Consider the following 21,151-nt stretch of genomic DNA (forward strand, 5'->3'; position numbering starts at 1 on the left):
GATGCTGAATATAAAGAATCACTGTGGACATACATTCAGCAGAAACTGTGCTAAACAGTGTCAGCATGTAGACATGCAAACTACAAATCTCATCTGCAGCTCAAGAGCTGTGTGCTGCATTTTGATCTCTGCCCTACTGTAAGAAATATGTAACAGAATCTAGGAAGGATAGATAAGCTTAGAAAGCAGATGTAGGAGCAGAAGCTGAGCAGTGAAGAAGGAAAGTTAATGTCTATCCAGTAAAAGTAGAAGTGGGATGTAGGGAGTTGGTTTCAACACTTAAAGAACTGGGAGTGCAGGGCAGAGTTTAGGAAAACTGTTTAGGAGATGAAGCCATTGAAATTAGTCAATGGATTGAGATGACAATGAACAATTCTGACTGGAGGTAGAAAAAAAGTCATGAAAGCCTCTCTACATCTCTGATTGATCTTTTTCTCATATTCTGTTCTGTTGTCATGGAAATACAGGAGTAGAGGAAGACAGAGTGTCACACCAGTCAGACGGGTGCCCAAGTCAGGACACTGCACCCCAGCTCTGTAGGTTGGGTGAGGTAAAGAATATCTCCTTGCTGGTATGGTTGCCCAGTTGACAACCCTGATAAATGTCGGCTTCTTGATGCCCATCGTAGAGCCCTATGAAATCTGTTTTATTTTTTTCCAAATTCTGTTTTCCATTTAATTTTTTAGAATTAGATTTTTTAACCTTTACAGTATTTTACCATAAAAAAGAGTGTCCTGTTTATGTCTTTAAATCTGATTTCCTAATCATCCTCACTGTCATCAGTCTCAGCTCCAGAAGAGTCTCCAGTCTCAACCTCTATCTCTGGTTGTAAATGTCTCTCTGGATCTGAATTCTTGGCTGGTTCAGCTGGTTCTCTACAGTCCTCTCCATCCACTCCTGTTTCTGTCTTGCTTTTTCCTTCACTGAGGATTTGATGAATCTCTGAAGCCTGACCTCCAAAAAAATTTGTGCTGTTTTACCTAAAACTGCAGAAGCAAATGTCTGATTACAGTCACTGCAGCTGTAGATTGTCTCACCTCTGTGAGTTTTAACATGGACTTTCAAGTTTGAGCAACTTTTGAATCTTGAATCCAAACTCGGAGCAGCTAACGGGTTTCTCTCCTGACTAAATCCTCATGAGTGAATCCTCATGTGAGTGACCATATCAGTTCTCCATCTAAATATTTTGCTGCAGAAAGAACAGCTGAAGGGTTTCTCTCCAGTGTGAATCCTCGTGTGAGCGTCCATATAAGTTTTCCTCGTAAATCTTTTCTTGCAAACAGAGCAGCTAAAGGGTTTCTCTCCTCCGTGCATCCTCATGTGTACAACCACTTCTGCTTTTCGTCTAAACGTTTTCTTGCAAACAGAGCAGCTGAAGGGTTTCTCTTCTGAGTGTGTTCTCATATGCATCATAAGATTACCTTTTTGTAAAAAATTTTTACCACACTCAGAGCAGCTAAAGGGTCTCTCTCCTGAGTGAATCCTCATGTGGATGGTCAGACTTCCTTTCCGTGAGAAACTCTTATTGCAAACAGAGCAGCTGAAGGGTTTCTCTCCTGAGTGGGTTATCATGTGAGCGTCCATAGTCCCTTTTTGTTTAAATCTTTTTGTACAAACAGAGCAGCTATAGGGTCTCTCTCCTGAGTGGGTTGTCATATGCATCGTTAGAGAAGATTTTCTTGAAAATTTGATACAACACTCAGAGCAGCTGAAGGGTTTCTCTCCTGTGTGAATCCTCATGTGATTCACAACATCTGCTTTTTTTGTAAATCTTTTCATGCAAACAGAGCAGCTAAAGGGTTTCTCTCCTGAGTGCGTGATCATATGCAACATTAGATCATATTTTTTTGAAAATTTTTTACTGCACTCAGAACAGCTGAAGGGTTTCTCTCCTGTGTGAATCTTCATGTGAGCTACCAAACCATTTTCCCATCTAAATCTTTTGCTGCACTCAGAGCAGCTAAGAGGTTTCTCTACTGTGTGAATCCTTATGTGAGAGTTCATTTCTGCTTTTTGTTTAAATCTCTTCATGCAAAAAGAGCAGCTAAAGGGTTTCTCTCCTGTGTGAATTCTTGTGTGTATTGTCAAGTGGAGTACTCTTTTGAATGTTTTACCACACACAGAACAGCTGTGTGATTTCTGACTCTTATTTTTAATGTTTTTTGCAGACTTTGAACCTGACTGATGTTCTCTGGTCTCCCTCCAATCATCACTGTCAACAGTCTCTTCCTCAGAACTCTCTTCAATCTTGACCTCAGTATCTGGTTGTAAATGTGTCTCTGGATCTGAGATCCTGGCTGGATCTGCTCCTCCACAGTCCTCTCCATCAGCTCCTGTTTCCATCTCTTTATTTTGTCTCTCATGAAGCTGTGAGGACTGAGGTTTCTCTTCATCATCTTCACTCTTCACAGAGACAGAACTGAAGAGGAACTTGGTGTCAGCCTCGTCCAGTCCTTGAAACTGCTCTCCCTCCTGACTGATCCACAGTTCCTCCTGTTCCTCTTTAATGAGTGGGGGCTCAGTGTCCTCCTGGGGGCTCTCTTCTTTAATCACCAACAGCTGCTGGGCGTCTGCAGGAAGCACTGAAATACACAAAGACACACCAAGGGAAGCTGTGAGGTTAGATTGAGCCTAGATGACTTAAAACATTTCAAGTTCTATCTATTTCAGACACATTCTTCACAATAAAACTCTGTAGCTGTTAAGATGTTCAAATTCTAATGTGAACAGCCACACACAGAAATGTGGTGTTTTTAGTCACAGCTTAACAAAACTCAGATAGAATCTAAAGTTCAAACCACAGATGCAGTAACAAACTAGGAGCTGAGAACTGAACACACAGAGACTTAATCAAATATCTTTGGATGATCTCAAACACAAACACAAGGTAAGTATCTCATCACAGGCCTGTTCAATGGGAGAATTGGGTCATAGTACCTTAACATGGATCTAAATACTCCATGCCTTTTGGTGTTGTAATACAGTGATAAAACACTGTTACGGCAAAAAGCATAAAATGTAGTGATAAGAAGTTTGGGCCATATCTCCCAGCTCTACTGCTGCCTCACATTAGGAGACTTTCATCTAATTTCATTTATACCTGACAGTTCATGCACAATTTTTATTATCCAGTTGTTTAGAAATGGACTCTTTAAAAAAAAAAAAAAAAAAAAAAAAAAAGAACATTTTATACACCAGCAGAAAGCTCTGATTTTCAGAGTTCTGACCATGTAAACCCAGTGTTTCCCACAGGATATAAGAAGATTAGGGTGGGGGACTCACAATTCTGTTCTCTTTATAACAGTTTGTGCTCTTGCAGTTAATAAATCAGAGAAGACCTGAATACTTTGATTAACAAATTCTAATTCTACGACCGGTCTGACCTGAGAAAAAATATACTAGATTCAGATTTACTCTCTTAGACTCGCAGAGAGTTGTGTCACAGCCTGTATTCCTTGTGTTCTTCTTTTCTCTTCTTGTTATAATATTCCACATTCAGTTGGATATTTAAGTGTCAAAAAATGTCCTAAAGCCCAGAATTCTGGCATGTGCATCAGGTCCAGTGATAAGTTTGATATTGTATGGGTCTCCACTAAGGTTGTTGGGAATTTCCTCCTATGACTTTTTCCTAGATCTTTGAAATTTTGTGTGCTGATGTGGCTTGGGAAGATCTACAAAACAGCCTCTTAGAGTATTTTTATCAGGTCCAGATGCATCAACTGAGTTTCCTCTGAATTCATACAGAATTATTCTTGTCTGAATCACGATCTATCATGGAGAAGAATTATTTCAACACCACCACTGCTTGATCGCTCTCTTAAACTTTCTTTTCATTCAGTTTTAGCAGCTTCTAACAACTGTGTATGTGACGTTAATAATCCTCGTCCATCATGAATGAGTAGTTCTGTCCATGCCCACATATTTGGCAGACTATTTCTGCTCTCCACCTGGTTCACTGCTTTATTTATACCCTTTGGTAAAGAGAGAAAAAGGTTCTGGCATTTCTGAGGCTCTGATTCTTAAATGAGCTTCTAGTTCTTGCTTCTTCACAGTCGACTTTGAGAAGTTTGTTGCAGTGTACAGTCATGGATGACAGTATTGGCATCCCTGGAATTTTCCAGAAAAAACAGCATTTCTCACAGAAATTGTTGCAATTACAAATGTTTTTGGTAAAAACATATTTATTTCATTCATGTGCATTGGAACAACACAAAAAAGAAGAAATAAGCCAAAACTGACATGATTTAACACAAAAAATAGAAAACACAAAAAAATCAATTGGCCATGATGCACGAGGCAGACTGGGATCAGGGACCATCACGATACTGTTCAGGGCAATATTTTTTAATGCAGTTTCCATTTCTGTCGCACCTGGAGTGTAGGAAGATAGTTTCTTGTGAAGCTTGTCCAAAAGTGATCTGCTAACACTGGGCTGTGCCACCATCTCCTTGCTCCCAGAAGTTCAGAGTGTACATAAACCACTTGAGGAAGAGCTGCCACCAGCCGCCCCATGAGGAGAAGACTGGGAGTAACTGGGTCAGGGTCAGACAGATCAGATGATACGTTCAAGGGGTTTAGAGTTAAGGATTTCTTCTACCTCGATCAGCACAGTTCTCAAAACTTCCTCTGTGACAGTTTGGTTGCTTAGGGTTACACGTAATGCTGTTTTAATGGTTCTCACCTTCCTTTCCCAAGCTCCTCTAAAGTGTGGGGCATGGGGAGGATTCCTTACAAAACGGACTTTGTACCTGGAAAGTTGTTCCTGAAGGGCAGGGTTCAGCTGGTCAAAAGCTTGCTGCAGCTCCTTTTCTCTTCCAACATACTTAGTGCCATGGCCAGATATTACTTCAAAGGGAGTCCCACACCGAGCTACAAAGTGGCGGAAAGACATCAGAAAACTGTCGGTGTCAAGGTTGAAGAGGAGATCAATGTGAGTACAACGTGTGTTAAGGCACTTAAAGAGAATACCCCATCTCTTCTCTTGTCTGCATCCAATTTTAATGTAAAAGGGGCCAAAACAGTCCATCTCTGTGGACCAGAAGGAAGGCTTGAATAGGTGCAGGCATGATGAAGGTAAATTGGCAATCTGAGGAACTGAAGGTTTAGCTTTCCATTTTCTGCAGTCTGTGCATGAGTGTTGATGTTTCCTAACTGCTTGTCTCCCACGCAGGACCCAGTAGTTTCTTCATAGGCTGGCAAAGACTCTCTCTGGACCAAGATGCTGTAGCTTGTGGTCATAATCCTTAATCAGCAGTTTGGTTATGTAGTTTTGGGGATCCAGGACCGCCGGACGGACCATATTGTAGTCTAGATCCACACTTTTGCGCAGGCGACCATCCACTCTGATTAAGTTTGTGATGTGGTCAAACTCAGGGGCAAGATTTTTCAGTGAGCTTTGTTTGGGCACAGGTTTGTTAGCCTGGAGTAAGGCATATTCCTCCGGGAAGCTTCCCTGCTGGGCATACTGTAGCAGGAGGTTCTCAACATGTGATCTCTCTGGGGGTTTAGAAGATGGGTCCAAAGATGCAATTTGTTCAGTGGCCCCATCTACCAAATCCTGCCAGCAAGTGAAGTGAAGTAGGTCTGGAGGAACACTGCTTGGCAGTACTTGAGTTATGCCACAGAATGCAGACTTCTTCAACTCTGATGCTGCTTCATTTGAATGCAAAGATGGGTGTGTGGGCCAATGATCAGGGGAAGAGTAGAGGAAAGCTGGACCTTGATTCCATCTGTGAGGGTTAGCCAGTAGAGCGAGGCTTTTCCCCCTAGTAATATCATCTGCAGGGTTGCTCTCAAAGTCAATGTATCTCCAGTTAGAGGGGGAAGTGCACTCGAGGATTTCTGTAATGCGATGGGCCACTAAGATTTTATACTGGCAGCACTCTGATTGTAACCAAGTTAGAACAGTTGTGGAGTCTGACCACATGACCAAGCGATGGATGGGAAAAGTCAGCTCTTTCTGCAGCATCTTTGCCAGTTGGGCTCCAGTCAGGGCGCCACATAGCTCTAAACGAGGGATAGTTAGCTGTCGTCTTGGTGCCACCCTTGAGTGAGACATAATTAAAGACAATTGAACATCTCCATTAGAGCGCACTGTTATCAGGTATGCAATAGTTTTATTTAGGTGAGTTGAGGAAGTTCATTTTCCCACACTGTCCATGCTTTGACAAAGGCATCAGGCGGACATGGATCATCCCATTTGCACTCTTTGGACTACAATTTCTGAAGGAGGATTTTGGCACAAGTAGTGTAAGGGATGATGAACCCTAGTGGATCATACTGACTGGCCAGTATCCTATAACCATTGCGAAGGGTGAGGGTTTGGTATTCAACAGGTCTGTGTTTGTATCCTAACATGTCAGAAGAGCAGTGCCACATTAAACCCAGTGCCCCTTCCCACGGGTCGGTGCGATCCTGGCTGAGCCACAACTCTGTGCTCTCTGACCTAGCTTCTTTGGGTAGGTGCTGTACTACTGAGGGAAGGTTGCTCATCCACTGTCTTATTTCAAAGCCACCAGAAGCAAACCCTGATCTCAGATGGTTGAGGAGGCTTTTGGACTGCTCTTCTGTGGGAAAACTCTGCAGACAGTTGTCCACGTAGAAAGACTGCAGGACTGATGTAAGGACATCTTCATGACCCACTTGATTATCCTTCACATGTCATTGTAGAGCATATATAGACGTCCACTGAATTCTCCTTTAACATATTCCACCACAGGAAACGGAGTAATAATCTGTCTTCAGCTAGTAGCCTAACCTGATGAAACATTGCTTTAATGTCCCCAGAAATGGCCACAGGATGCTCTCGGAAACGTAACAGCACACCCCATCAAGGATGGACCAACAACTGGACCAGCAGGGAGATGATCATTTAGTGTCTGCCCTTGATATTGGAATGAGCAGTTACACACAAGGCGGTGTTTACCATTGTGCTCGATGAGGTATGTACCATGATGGTTCATCATCAAGTTTTACATCCTGAAGCCTGAGTTGTTTTTTTTTTTTACATACCCAGCTTCCAACAGCTTATTTATCTCCTGGTTGTAGATAGCTGCTTTCTCATGGTTCCTGGAGAGCTGTCGTTCAGTGCGCCTAAGAGTTGAAAGGACTGCTTCTTTTGGAGCCTGCAGGATTGGGGCATTTTTCTTATGAATTAGTGGTGTGGCGTACCGACTCACTCCATCAACCTCCACTCTCATCGTTTTGCTTTCGAGGCAAACTAGTGCTTCTTCATCTTGTTTGGAGCGGATTGTAACTTTTTCACTTTTAAAAGGCAAGACATCGACTTTCCACAGTCGTTCAACATCATGATAGAGGTCTGATTTCTGGGTCATGCAGGAAATAAACAAGGACTGAACTTCAGGTTTCAGTGCTGTACATGCTGACATGGTGAGATATTCATCAGGGAGCATTGTGGGCTCCTGCAAGGCCCATCCGAGACGTGTGTGGACAGCCGCTGGCCCACCTCCGGAACCCAGATGAACCCTTTTGATGGGACAGACAAGATGAGGGTGGTCGGAACCAATGAGGAGTAAGGGCTGAACATTCTTGAAAGCCTGAAGGAGTAGCAGATGATGAAATTTCTGTAGAACTTGAGAAGAATAAGACTGTGGGGCTAAGCCCAGTTTCACAGTGGTGAAGGCATCACTTATGATGAACTTCTTTTCTACATTTGATGCTGATGAAATGTTGAATGTAACCTTTGTCCCTGTGAGGGTTTCAGTACCTTGGCGAACTGTTTTAAGCATAAGGGATTCAGCTGGTCCATCAAGACCCAGAAGATTGGCTGCTGTAGCCAGCAGCATTGTTCGCTCAGAGCCATCATCCAATATGGCATAGGTTTCAAGGTTTCTTCCTCTGTAACTAATAATGACTCTGACTACTTTCAGAAGGACTCTGGTGCTGCAACTTGAGCTGTGCTGGTGTCCTTTGGTGACTGGTTTACCCCATGAAGCAACCCAAGGTGCCTTCCATTACATTTTGGGGCAAAGCTTTTTCAGGTCACACGCTGTAGCTTTGTGCTCACGTGCACACCTCCAACAGCATCTTTTGTCTTAAATCCACTTCCTAACTGTATCCTTTGGTAGCTGACAAAAATCGGGGCAGACACTCAAATGGTGATCAGGGACACCACAGAAGGGACAGGACTGACCGTGGTGCTTTGTAGACTCAATGACTGGTTGATAACCTTGCAAAGCAGATGGATACGCCTGTTTCCTTGTTTTTCACTGGCGAATCCATCTTGTTAAGCACCCGTCTGAACCGTTTGGGCTTAGCTGGTGACAGGACCAATCAGTGATGAGGGGCAGTACACTCGGCAGTGTTGTTATGCAAACAAGCAGCAGCAGGAGCTGGTGCAGTTATGGAGGAAGAGCTTAGTGTGGATGGTGCTAAAGCACCAGTTTTATCAGAACTTGATGACACGTCTTCATGAAAAGAAGAACAAAGAACAGCAGTAAGTTGATTTCTTTTCAAAAACAACAAAAGTCGAGTACTAACATGTCTATAGTCGCCATGTTTCGTGCTAATCCTTGGTAGCAGCGCAAGTGCCGCTAGATAGCTGCTACGTCACGTGTTTTGTTGCTGCTTGGCCCGTGAAGATGTGACAGACAGAACGTTCATCCAATCACACTCCGAGTTTTTTTCAAATCCTCTGCCTTTTCTCAAACGTTCCCAAGTAGCTGGTGAACATGAGATGCACAAGCCAATTCAGCCTCTCCCTCGCTATGTTGTAAAGACTGCAACATCCCCACTAGGGCTCTTACACGAATAGCAAAGTCTCCAGGACACACTGAAGGGAGATTCAGGATGGCTGTAATTTCTTTTAGAACAAGTTGTTGTGGCTGACCATACCTTTGCTGCAAAGCTGACACAGCTTTAGTGTAAGGGAATGAATCATGAACATAAGCTAAAGCAAGACGACAGGCAGTGTCTAACTTTAAATCATCCAGTAAAATATGATACTTGAACTGCTCACCTTCTTCCTGTGGTAGGAAGTTTCTAAGGGCTATTTTGAGCATAGCAAACTGCCTTGGATCCTCTTGGGTAAAGTAGGGAAAGGAGGGGGCTGCTACATGGGACACTGTTAGTCCCCAGAGGTTGCTTTGGTGGATCCTGAGAAATGTAATAAGGTTGCTGAGGCAGTTCTGCACCCTGAGCAGGAGCTGCACATGAAGCAGTGTATGGACCTTCATAAGGATTAGAAGTGGCTTGAAACTGTATGGAAGGTTGATATACACCACATGGAGGAGGCTGATGAGTCAATGAGCAGGAGGGGGACGCAGGTTAGGAGGTCTGGAGAGATTTTGTCTGAAGGCTGCAGATTGCTGTATTTGATTATTTACAACCTGTGCATGTGTGGGATGTAGTTGAGGTACTGAAGTCAGGTGGTTAACTGCAGGTGGATGATAACTCAGCTGAGAAGGTTGAGAAGACAACGCTGATGAAGAGAAGACTTCTCCTTGGATGGCTCTTGGAGGGGATGTTGTGTAGTGGTCAGTCTGTTAGAAGGCATACCAGGATCAAAGAGAGCCCGGACATCATGAGTAAATGGAAGTGGAGTAGGATTTAAACCCATCCTGGGTTCCTGTGGCTCAGAAAAGGGCAGAGAAAACTGACTATTTACTCCTCCAGCAGGCTGTTTATGATAGGACTGATCATACCTTTTATTTGATAAGTTCAGTGGCTGCTCCAGATGGCTGGTCTTGGTTGAATGGACACATAGAGCTTCAAGGTCTTGTTCTTGTTTGAAGGAATGATCTCTAGTTTGTGTGGCCTGAGATGATTTGGGCCTTACTAGCTGTAGTGTTGGCTCAGCTGAAGCAATGGCGTACTGGAATGAGTGAAGGCTGTTGCTGGGAGGTGGTAATAGATTATTGAAGTCAGGATCTCTGGCAAGGGGGCTATGCTCACATAACTTGTCATTTAGCTCTCTGGCTATTGGAGGAGGACTGTGTTGGGTATGTGAGCCAGGGGATTGTTCCGCAGAGTCTGGATTTATGCAACTTGATGAACAGGAAGACTTGGGGGAGGCAGAATATGATAGGTTGTCTATTTTTTTCTCCAAGGGTCTTCACAGTTTTACCCAAATCCAAGATTAAACCTTTAAGTTGCTCTGTTTCACATTTCATGACTTCCATATCTTTATTAGGGTTATCTCCCTTTAATTGTCCTTCATGTGAGGCAGTAGAACATATTGGTAGAGGGGCATGTGTTCTAGTTGTAGAAGAAGATGAAATCTTATCAGCTGGGGATGTAGCCTTGTTAGCTTTAACTGGGAGTGGTGGTGGTTTGGGGTTAACATGACTAGTAGCAGGAGGTAGCCTTGGGAATGAGGGTTGGTAATCTGCCAGGTAACCAGGTGGTTTAGAGGAGCGTTGTGGTTGCTTATCTGATTGTGCTTTGTCCACTGAATTGCTATTATCCGGCTCGAAGGGCCATGAAGAATATTTACTTGTATAGAGCAGGAGGAGGTGTTTACTGGTTTAGATGCTATATATCAACTCCAGTTAAAACAAAGAGCACATCAGCGAAGGGTTGTGTTCCAGTCCAATGTATTTATTCAACGTACTGCTTTGACTGGCACTTAACTGGTTTATCTGGTGACTAAATGACAGAAGTAACAGAAGTAGTTCTCAATTACTGAATGATTCATCAAATGATTCATATCAGAAAAAACTAAGTCTTAACATTATTAACAAACAAACTAAGGTTCAAAGATTAGTGAAATAAATACCTAATCCCAACAGTAAACAGTAAGTAAAGATGTTAATTTGAAATCATTTATACAAAACAAAGGAAACTTAAAAGGCAGGTACACAGTTAAAGTTCCAATCAATGCTGAGGAATGCACAGGTTGCAGCCAGCTCCATAGTTCTCCAGCAAAAGGGTTTGCAGCAGGTGAGCTGGCTGCCGTTACTATCTCTGAGGCTCCACCCATGCAGGAGCACAGAGACAGGTAGAGGAGCGTCAGGAAAGGAGGGGGGGGTCTTCCACAGTACCTGAGTAAACCTCAATCCTTCTGGGAGAACATTTTGTGCACAGATGAGACTAAGGTAGAGCTTTATGGAAAAGCATGTCATTCTACTGTTTACAGAAAACAGAATGAGGCCTACAAAGAAAAGAACACAGTACCTACAGTCAAACATGGTGGAGGTTCAAGAATGTCTGCAAGGAATAATGAAATCTGGAGACTACCAAAACATTTCGGGCCGCAATGTAGGGCCTAGTGTCAGAAAGCTGGGCCTGTGTCAGAGGTCATGGGTGTTCCAGCAGGGCAATGACCCCAAACATACCTCAAAAAGCACCAAGAAATGGTTGGAGACAAAGCTGGAGAGTTATGAAGTGGCCAGCAATGAGTCTGGATCTAAATCCCACTGAACACCTATGGAGAGATCTCAAAACTGCTGTTGCAAGGAGGAACCCTTCAAATCTGAGGGACCTGGAGCAGTTTGCAAAAGAAGAATGGTCCAAAATTCCAGTTGAGAGGTGTAAGAAGCTTGTTGATAGTTGACAGCTGTCACCAGTCAATCGCAAGGCTGACATATAGAGACAGACCACCATCCAGATTAACTGGTGACAAATTAAAGGGGACATATTATGCAAATAATAATAATAATAATAATCATAATAAATATTTATAATGCACTTTACATTTAAAAACAAATCTCAAAGTGCATTGAATAGGTGCACAGGGGTAAAAGCCTTAAATAGAATAAAAAAACAGGATTAAAATAAAATCAGAAAAAGAATGGCACAAAGCAGGAGTAAAAACAGTTTAAAACACCAGAGATCTGATAAGTCCAAAGTCCAAGAGGGTGGGATCTAGAGGCAGAGTGGCCACGGACTGTTAATTGGTGAATGCTTTTTGAAAGGGAAAGGTTTTGAGCTGTTTTTTTGAAAGATTCAACTGTCTGAGGAGATTTTTTTGTGGTCAGGGAGGGTGTTCCAGAGGCGGGGTGCAGAGGAGCAGAAGGCCCGGTGCCCCATTGTGCAGAGTTTGGTTCTGGGTGTGAGGAGGCAGTTTGAGTTGCTGGATCGGAGGTGTCTTGAGCTGGTTTGGGGTTAACAGTTCTTTGAGATATAATGGGGCATTGCCATAGATGCACTGGTGGGTGAGGAGGGAGATTTTGTATTGGATTCTGATGTGGATGGGAAGCCGGTGTAGGTATTGCAGGATTGGTGTAATGTGTTCAAATTTTCGCACTCTCATCAGGATCCTAGCTGTGCTGTTTGAACATATTGGAGCTTTTGAAGGCTCTTGGTAGGGATCCCGATGAGAAGTGCTTTACAGTAATCCAGCCTGGAAGAGACAAAGGCGTGGACGAGTTTCTCTGTATCTTGGAGGGTGAGAGATGGCCGGAGTTTCTGAGGTAAAAGTAGGAGGTCTTGCAGAGTTGTTTGATGTGAGTCGAAGGTGAGATGGGGGTCAAATATAACACCTAGGTTGGTGATTATGGGTGAGAGTGGGATGTTTTGACCAGAGAAGGATATACCTGTAATGCACGATGAGTGGACCGGATGAGGAGTGCCAACTAGAATGACCTCTGTTTTTGAACTGTTAAGTTGTAGGAAGTTTTGACTCATCCATGCCTTTATTTTCTCCAGGCAGGTGGTGAGTGCGGATGGAGAAGGTGATGGTGTAGAGGCAGGGGTAGAGGGGTCCGTTTTCAGATACAGTTGAGTGTCATCAGCATAGCAATGGAAGGAAATTCCACGCCTGCTGATGCCGTGGCCGAGGGGAAGCATGTAGAGTGTGAAGAGAGTTGGGCCAAGGACTGAACCTTGGGAGGCTCCACAGGTGGAATAGTGGGTGTTGGACCTAGCTTCCCCGAGGGCCACGTATTCTGATCTGTCTGTGAGGTAACATCTGAACCAACCCAGAGCAGAACCAGAGATACCAGCAGTGTGGTTTAGGCGGTGAAGCAGGATGTTGTCATCAACAGTGTCAAAAGCAGAAGTTAAGTCAAGGAGGATAAGGAGGGATGGGGAACCATTATCAGCTGCCAGAAGTAGGTCATTTGAGACTCTGACCAAGGCAGTCTCTGTGCTGTGGGCTGATCTAAAGCCAGACTGGAACTTTTCAAAAAGTTGGTTCTGATTCAGGTGTTCTAGAAGTTGAACTGAGACAGCTTTTTCCAGAACCTTGGACAGGAAATGGAGGTTTGATATGGGCCTGTAATGTGTGAGGATTTCTGGGTCTAAGGTTGTTTTTTTTGAGATGGGGTCTGATGATTGCCATCTTAAGGGCTGATGGAACGTGGCCGGCTTGGAGGGACTGGTTAATAATACTGGTTATCAGGGGACTGACAGCAGAGAGACCTGATTTTAACAAGGCAGTGGGAGAGGGGTCCAGGGTGCATTTAGCAGGCTTCATTTTGCGTATGATACCCTCAACCTCTTGTTGCAATATTTTGGCAAAGATGGAGAGAGGTTGGGAGATAGCAGTGTGCAGGCTGGCTGTGGTTACAGGTGGAGTGGGGTCCAGAAAGAGAGGAGCGGATGGTTTCAACTTTATTCCTGAAAAAGGAAATAAAGTCATTACACTGCACCACTGCTGTGGTGTTTGTAAGCGAGGGGGTTGGTGGTAAAAAGCTGCTTGGAATTTCCAGGGTTATTGTTGATAATGTTACAGGGTCTGACGTTAAGGTTTTTTCCTGCTTGCCCTTAATGGCATCGTCCACTCTGATGCCAGGCTGGTGCGCGAACTGCAGCGGGTCCATGGACGAGGTCACCAGGGGGCGCAGGTGGTCAAGGACTCCAGCGCCTTCATGAGGTGGGATCTTAAGGCCACCGGCCTGTAGCAGCTAGGGTCCTTGGGATGTGGGGTCTTTGGCACAGGTACCATGCAGGACGTCTTCCAGAGGCTTGGTACCCTTCCCAGATTCAGGCTCAGGTTGAACAGATGTCCAGTGATCCCGCTCAGCTGGTCTGAGCAGGACCTGAGGAGCCTGGAACTGAGGCCGTCCAGTCCTGCAGCCTTCCTGGTCTTTGTCCTCCTCAGCCGGTTCCTCACCTGGAGAAGTGTGAGGGACAGGTTGGAGCAGGGGGGCTGTGTGTCTTGGGGAGTAGGTGGGGGGCTAGGAGGAGCACTGGCGGGTGGAGGTGGTGGTGGTGAGCTGAATACTGTGGGGGGGGGGGGGGGGAGGGGGGGGCAGAGTGCTGGGAGATCAGAGGAGGGGTGCTGCTGCAGGGCTGACACAGCTGGGGGAGGGGCAGATATCTCCTCAAACCTACAGAAGTAGGAGTTTAGTTCATCTGCCCACTTTTAGCCATGTTTCCATCAGGGGGTCTGGTTTGATTCAGTTCGGTTTGGTATGGTTTGGTATGCTAAACCCCAAAATAGTTTGCATTTCCACAGACACCCGTGCTCTCTCTTGGTGGGCGGGGCTGTAAAAGCATGCATGTTAAGTCACAGACAGCGCGAGTCAGCTGTTCCAGCTGCAGAGTTATAGAAAGGATGAGTGACAGAAATCAGTTGGAAATAAACATTAAACAGCTTTATTTCAGCTGAAAGTGCTTTAAAAAAATAAGTACATCTGAATGATGTCAACCGCTGTCAGTAAAGATCCTCAGCTGATGGAATACGTGTACAGAGATGGTTTGAGTCCTAACGCTACGTTTATATGTGAAAATATCTAGTCTAGAACAGTTTATACGACAAAATATGAAAGTTTAGAGCTGTACTGTGAGAATTCGCCGCATTCAAAATAAAGTTAAAGTTCAGCTGGAGTTAAAATCAACCTAGATTAAGTCAGAAATCTGGGGTGCGCTGATCTCGTTTAAAAGTAGTCTGCAGCCTGAAGTTTTACAAGCCCATGAAACAACAACAGAGCGATGTTTTCACAGGTTACCTAACGTAAGCTGTAGATTAATAACTAGTTACTGATGAGAATGAACTGTTCAAAGGCTTCGTATTCACAAAACTTCTGCATTAATTTAGTTTCTCATCCATCATGGATGGATCAGGCTGATGTGAGCCTTCAGGTTCTGCTTTGTGTTCTTAAAATCATCCAGCTAAAAGTCAGGAAACTTGATTTGTGGCCAGACATCAATATCCATGGACTAGGAAACAGTTAGGATCTCCGTCAAGTCCAAATATTTCCCATTTAGGCAGATATTGGTCCATTTTTCTCCTGTTTTCGCACGCTTCTCACAGCGTAGACTTCCGTCTTTGAAGCCCGGAGGCGAGCAGCTGAGTCGCGCGCTGACGTGACGTCAGTGCAGCCCCTATTGTTGTGTGTGTAGCTCCACCTTTTTGGTACGGTTAGGTAAGACTGGCACCCCTACGGAAGGGTGCCGAAAAGTGGGACGGTACGGTTCGCTTTTTGGGGACCCTTTCTCTATGGAAACGACAAAAAAAGCGTGCCGTCCCGCACCAAACTACTCGGTGGAAACGACCTATTTGATCCCCAGCTGCCTGGGATTTTGGCTCCTGGTGGCCTGAGATGGTTTTCAGGCCTCTCCAAACATCCCTGGTGGTGTTCTCCTGCAGCTGTTCCTCCATCTTCTTCCTGTATCTGTCCTTCCCCTCCCTGATCTTTCTCCTCAGCTCCCTCTGGACAGTCTTCAGCTCCTCTTTGTTTCCTGACTTAAAGGCCCTCTTCTTCTCCTTTAAGAGAGCCTTAAGGTCAGGATTAATCCAGGGTTTGTTGTTGGAGAAACACCGTACAGTACTGGTGGGTGCGGTGTTCTCCACACAGAAGTTAATGTAGTCTGTGATGCTGTCTGTTAAACTGTCAATGTCCTCCTCATGAGAGTCACTGAATATTTTCCACACTGTAGTTTCGAAGCAGTCCTTCAGAGCCTCTTCAGCCTCCTCAGACCACTTCTTCACAGTGTGGGACACCGCTGGTTGCCTTTTAACAAGAGGCTTGTATACAGGCAGGAGATAGACCAGAATGTGGTCAGATCTCCCCAGAGGAGGAAGGGGGGATGAGCTGTATGCCTCCTTGGTGTTGGCATAGAACAAGTCCAGTGTTTTATTGTCTCTGGTGGCACATGTGACATACTGGATGAATTTGGGCAAAGTGGAGGACAGAGAGGCATGATTAAAGTCCCCGGAGATCAGCAAGAGGGCCTGAGGGTTCTGAGTCTGCAGCCTGTTTACCGCGCTGTTGATGACGTCACAGGCTGCATCGGCGTTAGCGGAGGGAGGAATGTACACAGCCACCACAATGGTGTGTGAGAACTCCTGTGGCAGATAGTAAGGCCTCAAACTAACAGCCAAAAGCTCAATGTCCGGACAGCAGTGCTGTTTTTTGACAGTGATGTGACTGAATTTACACCATCTATCATTCACAAACACCACCAGCCCCCCTCCTTTCCTCTTACCGCTCCTCTCTGTCCGGTCCGCCCGTATCAGGGAAAATCCCTCCAGCGCTACGGCCGCGTCCATGTGCTGCATGCTCAGCCATGTCTCTGTGAACAACAGCATGCTGCACCGCCGGAACTCCTGATGATGCCGGGTCAACGCCGCCAGCTCGTCCATCTTATTGGGGAGAGATCTTACGTTCCCCATGAGGCCGGACGGGAGAGTCGGTCGATGAGCTCTCCCCCTGTCGCGGCGTTTGATCCCGGCGTGGTACCCCCGCCTCCTTAACTCGCGGGGGACATCAGGTCACTCCTCCGGCTGCACAGCTGTGCTACGCAGGGCCAACAGCTGGTCTCTACTGTAAACAATGGCCATTGCCGCTTAAGGAGCCACAGACGCAGTGAAAAGTTGAAAAAGTGATGAAAAATTGCACTAGAAGCACCGTGCTTGATGTCTCGTTTGCACTGAAGTTTTAAAAGCACAACCAAACAAAGTAGAGAAAGAAATAAATAAAATAAACATGAATAAAGAGGAAAAAACACTGGCGTCCAGGAGCTGCTGTAAAAAGCTGCCGGTCAACTGACGCCATCTTGCAGACAAGGGCTTAATGGTTGACACTGGGGCTACTTCCCACATTGTTACCGATATAGCCAAGTTCAAGAGTTTTGACGACACGTTCAAGCCAGAGATGCATTGTGTGGAGTTGGCAGACGGCACCCAGTGCAGTGGTGTCGCTTAACGTAAGGGGAATGCAGAGGTGTTCCTGGTGGACAGTACGGGACAACGACAGAGCAACGCTGAGAGACGCATTGTTTATACCGTCTTACCCCCAAGACATCTTTTCAGTGAGGTCAGCCACTGCTTTTGGAGCAACGGTCACATTCAAACAAGGACAGGACATGCTGACACATAAAGACGGTACCAGGTTTAACATTCATGTGTATGGTAAATTGTATTATTTGCTCACTGAGGTTGAGGATAGTGATAAGTGTAGTACTTGTCATGACATGCAGATGTGGCATGAAATATTAGGCCACTGCAACTATGAGGATGTGCTAAGATTACAAAATGTGGTGAATGGCATGCAGATTAAGGGGAAGGCTATTAAGCCTGATCAACAGTGTGAGGTATGTAGTCAGGGAAAGTTTGTTCAAACTCAAAGTAGAGACCCTGATACAAGAGCAGAGGCTCCCTTACAGATGGTGCACACAGACCTAGCAGGTCCCATTGCAAATGAGTCTATTTCACATATTTGTATCCCTCAGTCATTCACTGATGATTATTAAAATGCAGTGTTTGTATACTTTCTTAAGACAAAGAGTGATACGGTGCAGGCAACTGAAAAGTTCCTAGCAGATACTGCCCCTTACGGAAAGGTAAAGTGCATCAGGTCGGACAATGGCACAGAGTTTATGTGCAAGGACTTCCAGACCTTATTAAGGAAGAACGGTATCAAGCATGAGACAACAGCCCCATATTCACCTCATCAAAACGGTACCGCTGAGAGGGGCTGGTGTACTCTTTTTGAAATGGGCAGATGTATGCTAACTGAAAGTCAGCTGCCCAAATATCTCAGGAACTATGCTGTTCAAACGGCAGCCATAGTATGCAACAGATAATATAATAAGCCAACAGGGAAGACCCCTTACCAGATGTTGACAGATAAAAGGCCAAACTTATCCAAAATGCAGAAATTTGGATCTGTATGTTACACATACAAACAGAAGAAGGGAAAGCTTGATTCCAGGTGTGACCAGGGATTTTTTGTCGGTTATGACAGAAACAGCCCTGCTTGTTTGGTTTATCATCCTGACACTGAGAAGATTCAGAAACACAGACTTGTTAAATTTGTGAACAAGGTAAATGTGGAAAAGCAAACACAGTCAAGACAGAACATAACGATGATGAAGACAGAGTGAGACATCCTATGGCTGACATAGTCACACAGGAAAACTATGAGAGCACTGAGAAGCCTCAGGAGCCAAGGATGAAAAGTAAAAATCCACAAGATGGTACATCTGATGAGTGTGACCAAGAACAACTAAGTGAGACAAGTAATGAATCTGCCGTAGGGAGGTATCCTGTAAGAAAGAGGAGAAAACCAGGTCATTTAAGGGATTTTGTAACTGGCGACAGTGATAGTGATGGGATACATATTACCACTGATTACTGTTACAGAGCCATGTGTGGTGTTCCACATACATTTAAGGAAGCTATGGAGTCAGCTTACTCAAAACAGTGGGTTAAAGCAATGGACCAAGAAATCCAGTCATTAAAAGAAAACAACACATTTATTCTGACTACTCTGCCAAAGGGCAAGAAAACAGTGGGGGGGTAAATGGGTTTAAGAGTGACATTGAAGGTAAAGACAAGTACAAAGCAAAGGTTTGTAGCAAAAGGTTACAGCCAGAAGATGGGGATTGATTATGGTGAAACTTTCTCCCAACAGCAAACTTGACAAGTGTCAGAGTACTGTTACAGAAGGCAGCACAGGAAAATCTGTTGATCCACCAAATGGCCGTAAAAACTGCTTATTTACACGCTCCCATGATTATGAGATCTACACAGATCAACCAGATGGTTATGAAGAAGGGGAAGGTCTAGTGTGTAAGCTGGAAAAATCCTTGTATGGTCTCAAACAATCAGGCCGAAACTGGAATAGAATTTTACATGACTAACTGAAAATGATTTTACACAAAACCCAGCAGATCACTGTGTCTATTCCAAGGAGACAAAACATGGAAAGGTGATTATAATAATCTGGGTGGATGATTTGATAATTGCAGCCAGCAATGAAAAAATAATGATAGATGTGAAAGAGATACTTTCAGAAAAGTTTAAGATGAAAGATTTAGGGAGGCGTAAGCATTTTCTTGGTATTGCTTTCACTCAGTCTGATGGATGTGTGAAGATGTCACCGGAAACATATGTCAACAAGATATTGGAAAGGTTTAACACGCAAAACTGCAAACCCAGGGAAACTCCTTGTGACCAAAAACTGTTACACAGAAGATGTTGCCAAGATGTGTGATGTTAAAATGTACAGAGAGGCTGTAGGCAGCCTGATATATTTAACAACATGTACACGTCCAGACTTAAGTTTTGTGGTAAGCAAGCTATCACAATATTTTTGTGAACCAACAGAGGAACAGTGAGTAACTGTGAAGCTTGTTTTAAGGTACCTCAAAGGCACTGCAGACAGAGAGTTGTGTTTCAGAAGAAACGACAATAAGGGTTTGGGCCTAGCAGCCTATAGTGATGCAGACTGGGCGTCTGATACCACTGGTTACTGTGTGAGCCTGAGTGAAAACAGTTCTTTAGTTTCATGGAAAACTAAGAAACAACCTACAGTAGCGCTCTCAACATGTGAGGCAGAATACATGGCTCTGGCCTCTACTCTACAAGAATGCATATACTTAGAGCAGCTATGGAAGGTATTGATGAGTACAAATACACACAAACAGTAGTGTATGAGGATAACCAGGGAACGATTGCCCTTGCCAAAAACCCTGTAAGCAGACAGAGGTGCAAACACGTGGACATCAAATATCATTTTATAAGGCCCATTGTAAATGAGGTGAAGGTGACTCTAGTATAATGCACTAGTGAAGAAATAGTTGCAGACACTGTGACCAAACCAGTCACTAAATCAAAACTGAAAAAGTTTGCAGGTATTATGTTTGGTGTTCAAAAGAATGGAAGAGGTCCACATCTATACTGTGAGTAATTTTTGTTTGGATTTACACAACCTGAGTTCAAGAGGGGGTGTTAAGAGACATTATTTTATTGAATGCACTCAGTTGTTGTGAGGTGAGACTGTACTGTTTTTAATGAGGTGCAGTATTTTATTTTCGCCACTGTGAGGCGCATGTCTGTGGGCCAGGAGCCATGCATTGGTTTCCTTTTGTTTGTTGAGTTCAGAGGTCATCCGTCCATGACCAGAAGTAAGCATGAGGTAGAGCCGTTCCCTCAATAAATACGCCAGAAAGGGCTAAAAGAGTATAACTGCCTCCGACAAGTTATTCCCCGAGTTCAACGCTGGTGAAGCTGCAAAGATCAACGCGTGTCTCTTCCGTTTGCTTTGTTTTGAACAGGCACCTGCACAGTCACCTGGATTTTCTTTCCCATTTCTACGGCTTAAAACTTAGTTGTGACCACACAAACACCTTCATCACTGCCTTAATGCGTCTACGGACAACAATAAAGCCTTAAATTGGAGCAGCAGGCGACGTTATTGCATTTTAATGCCATTTAGAAGGTAAACAAGGATCGTTGGAAGCCACGCCCCCCGAACATCTGCTCCGACTGTCACCAGTTAATCTGCACACCCCGACCACCAAGGTCCAGTTTTAGAGTCTTAAACTGACCTAAGGAGCATGTCTTTGCTGCAAACTCCAACCTGTAACAGGAAACAGGTTTCTATGAGTGCAAATAAACCCACCTGCTCTGTGCAGCTTTATCTCAGGGATTAAAATCACATCCAGCAGCTTTCTGTGGCGGCGGAGCTCCTCAAACCCGGACATTTCCACACATCCAAGGGTCGAAGAAGGAAAAGAAAACTACAACATTACTCTGCTAACCTACAACGTTAGCCACACATGCTAGCTGAGCTCTGACGGAGAGACAAAGAGCTCCTTCTTCTTCTGTAATGGCGGTCTGTACCCGGTGGAGCATTACCGCCACCTGCTGTTGTACTGTATGTTCAGGTCCTCGTGTGTTGGTAGGTTTTTCTCTGAACAGCTGATGAACAACAACAGTGTGCAGTATGTTATACTAGTCCTATCAGAACAGTGATTCAGACTGTTCATCACAGCAGTGGAGTGAGGGGTGGCTACATGG

At 44.5% G+C, this 21,151-nt stretch overlaps 1 protein-coding gene across 1 annotated transcript; it reads right to left on the bottom strand.

The window, feature by feature from the left end:
• Positions 1-1,134: 1,134 nt before the first annotated feature.
• On the bottom strand, positions 1,135-1,975 carry LOC121521767 (gastrula zinc finger protein XlCGF57.1-like). Its single transcript, XM_041805927.1, has one exon. It carries the CDS (start codon positions 1,906-1,908, stop codon positions 1,135-1,137), a length of 774 nt encoding a protein of 257 aa, XP_041661861.1. The 5' UTR covers positions 1,909-1,975.
• Between the last annotated feature and the right edge of the window lie 19,176 nt (positions 1,976-21,151).

The sequence above is a fragment of the Cheilinus undulatus genome, linkage group 14 (genome assembly GCF_018320785.1).
Source record: "Cheilinus undulatus linkage group 14, ASM1832078v1, whole genome shotgun sequence".
NCBI lineage: Eukaryota > Metazoa > Chordata > Actinopteri > Labriformes > Labridae > Cheilinus > Cheilinus undulatus.

Coding starts and splice junctions, on each gene's coding strand:
- LOC121521767 (XM_041805927.1), bottom strand. CDS start 1,908: ATGAAGATTCACACAGGAGAGAAACCCTTCAGCTGTTCTGAGTGCAGT.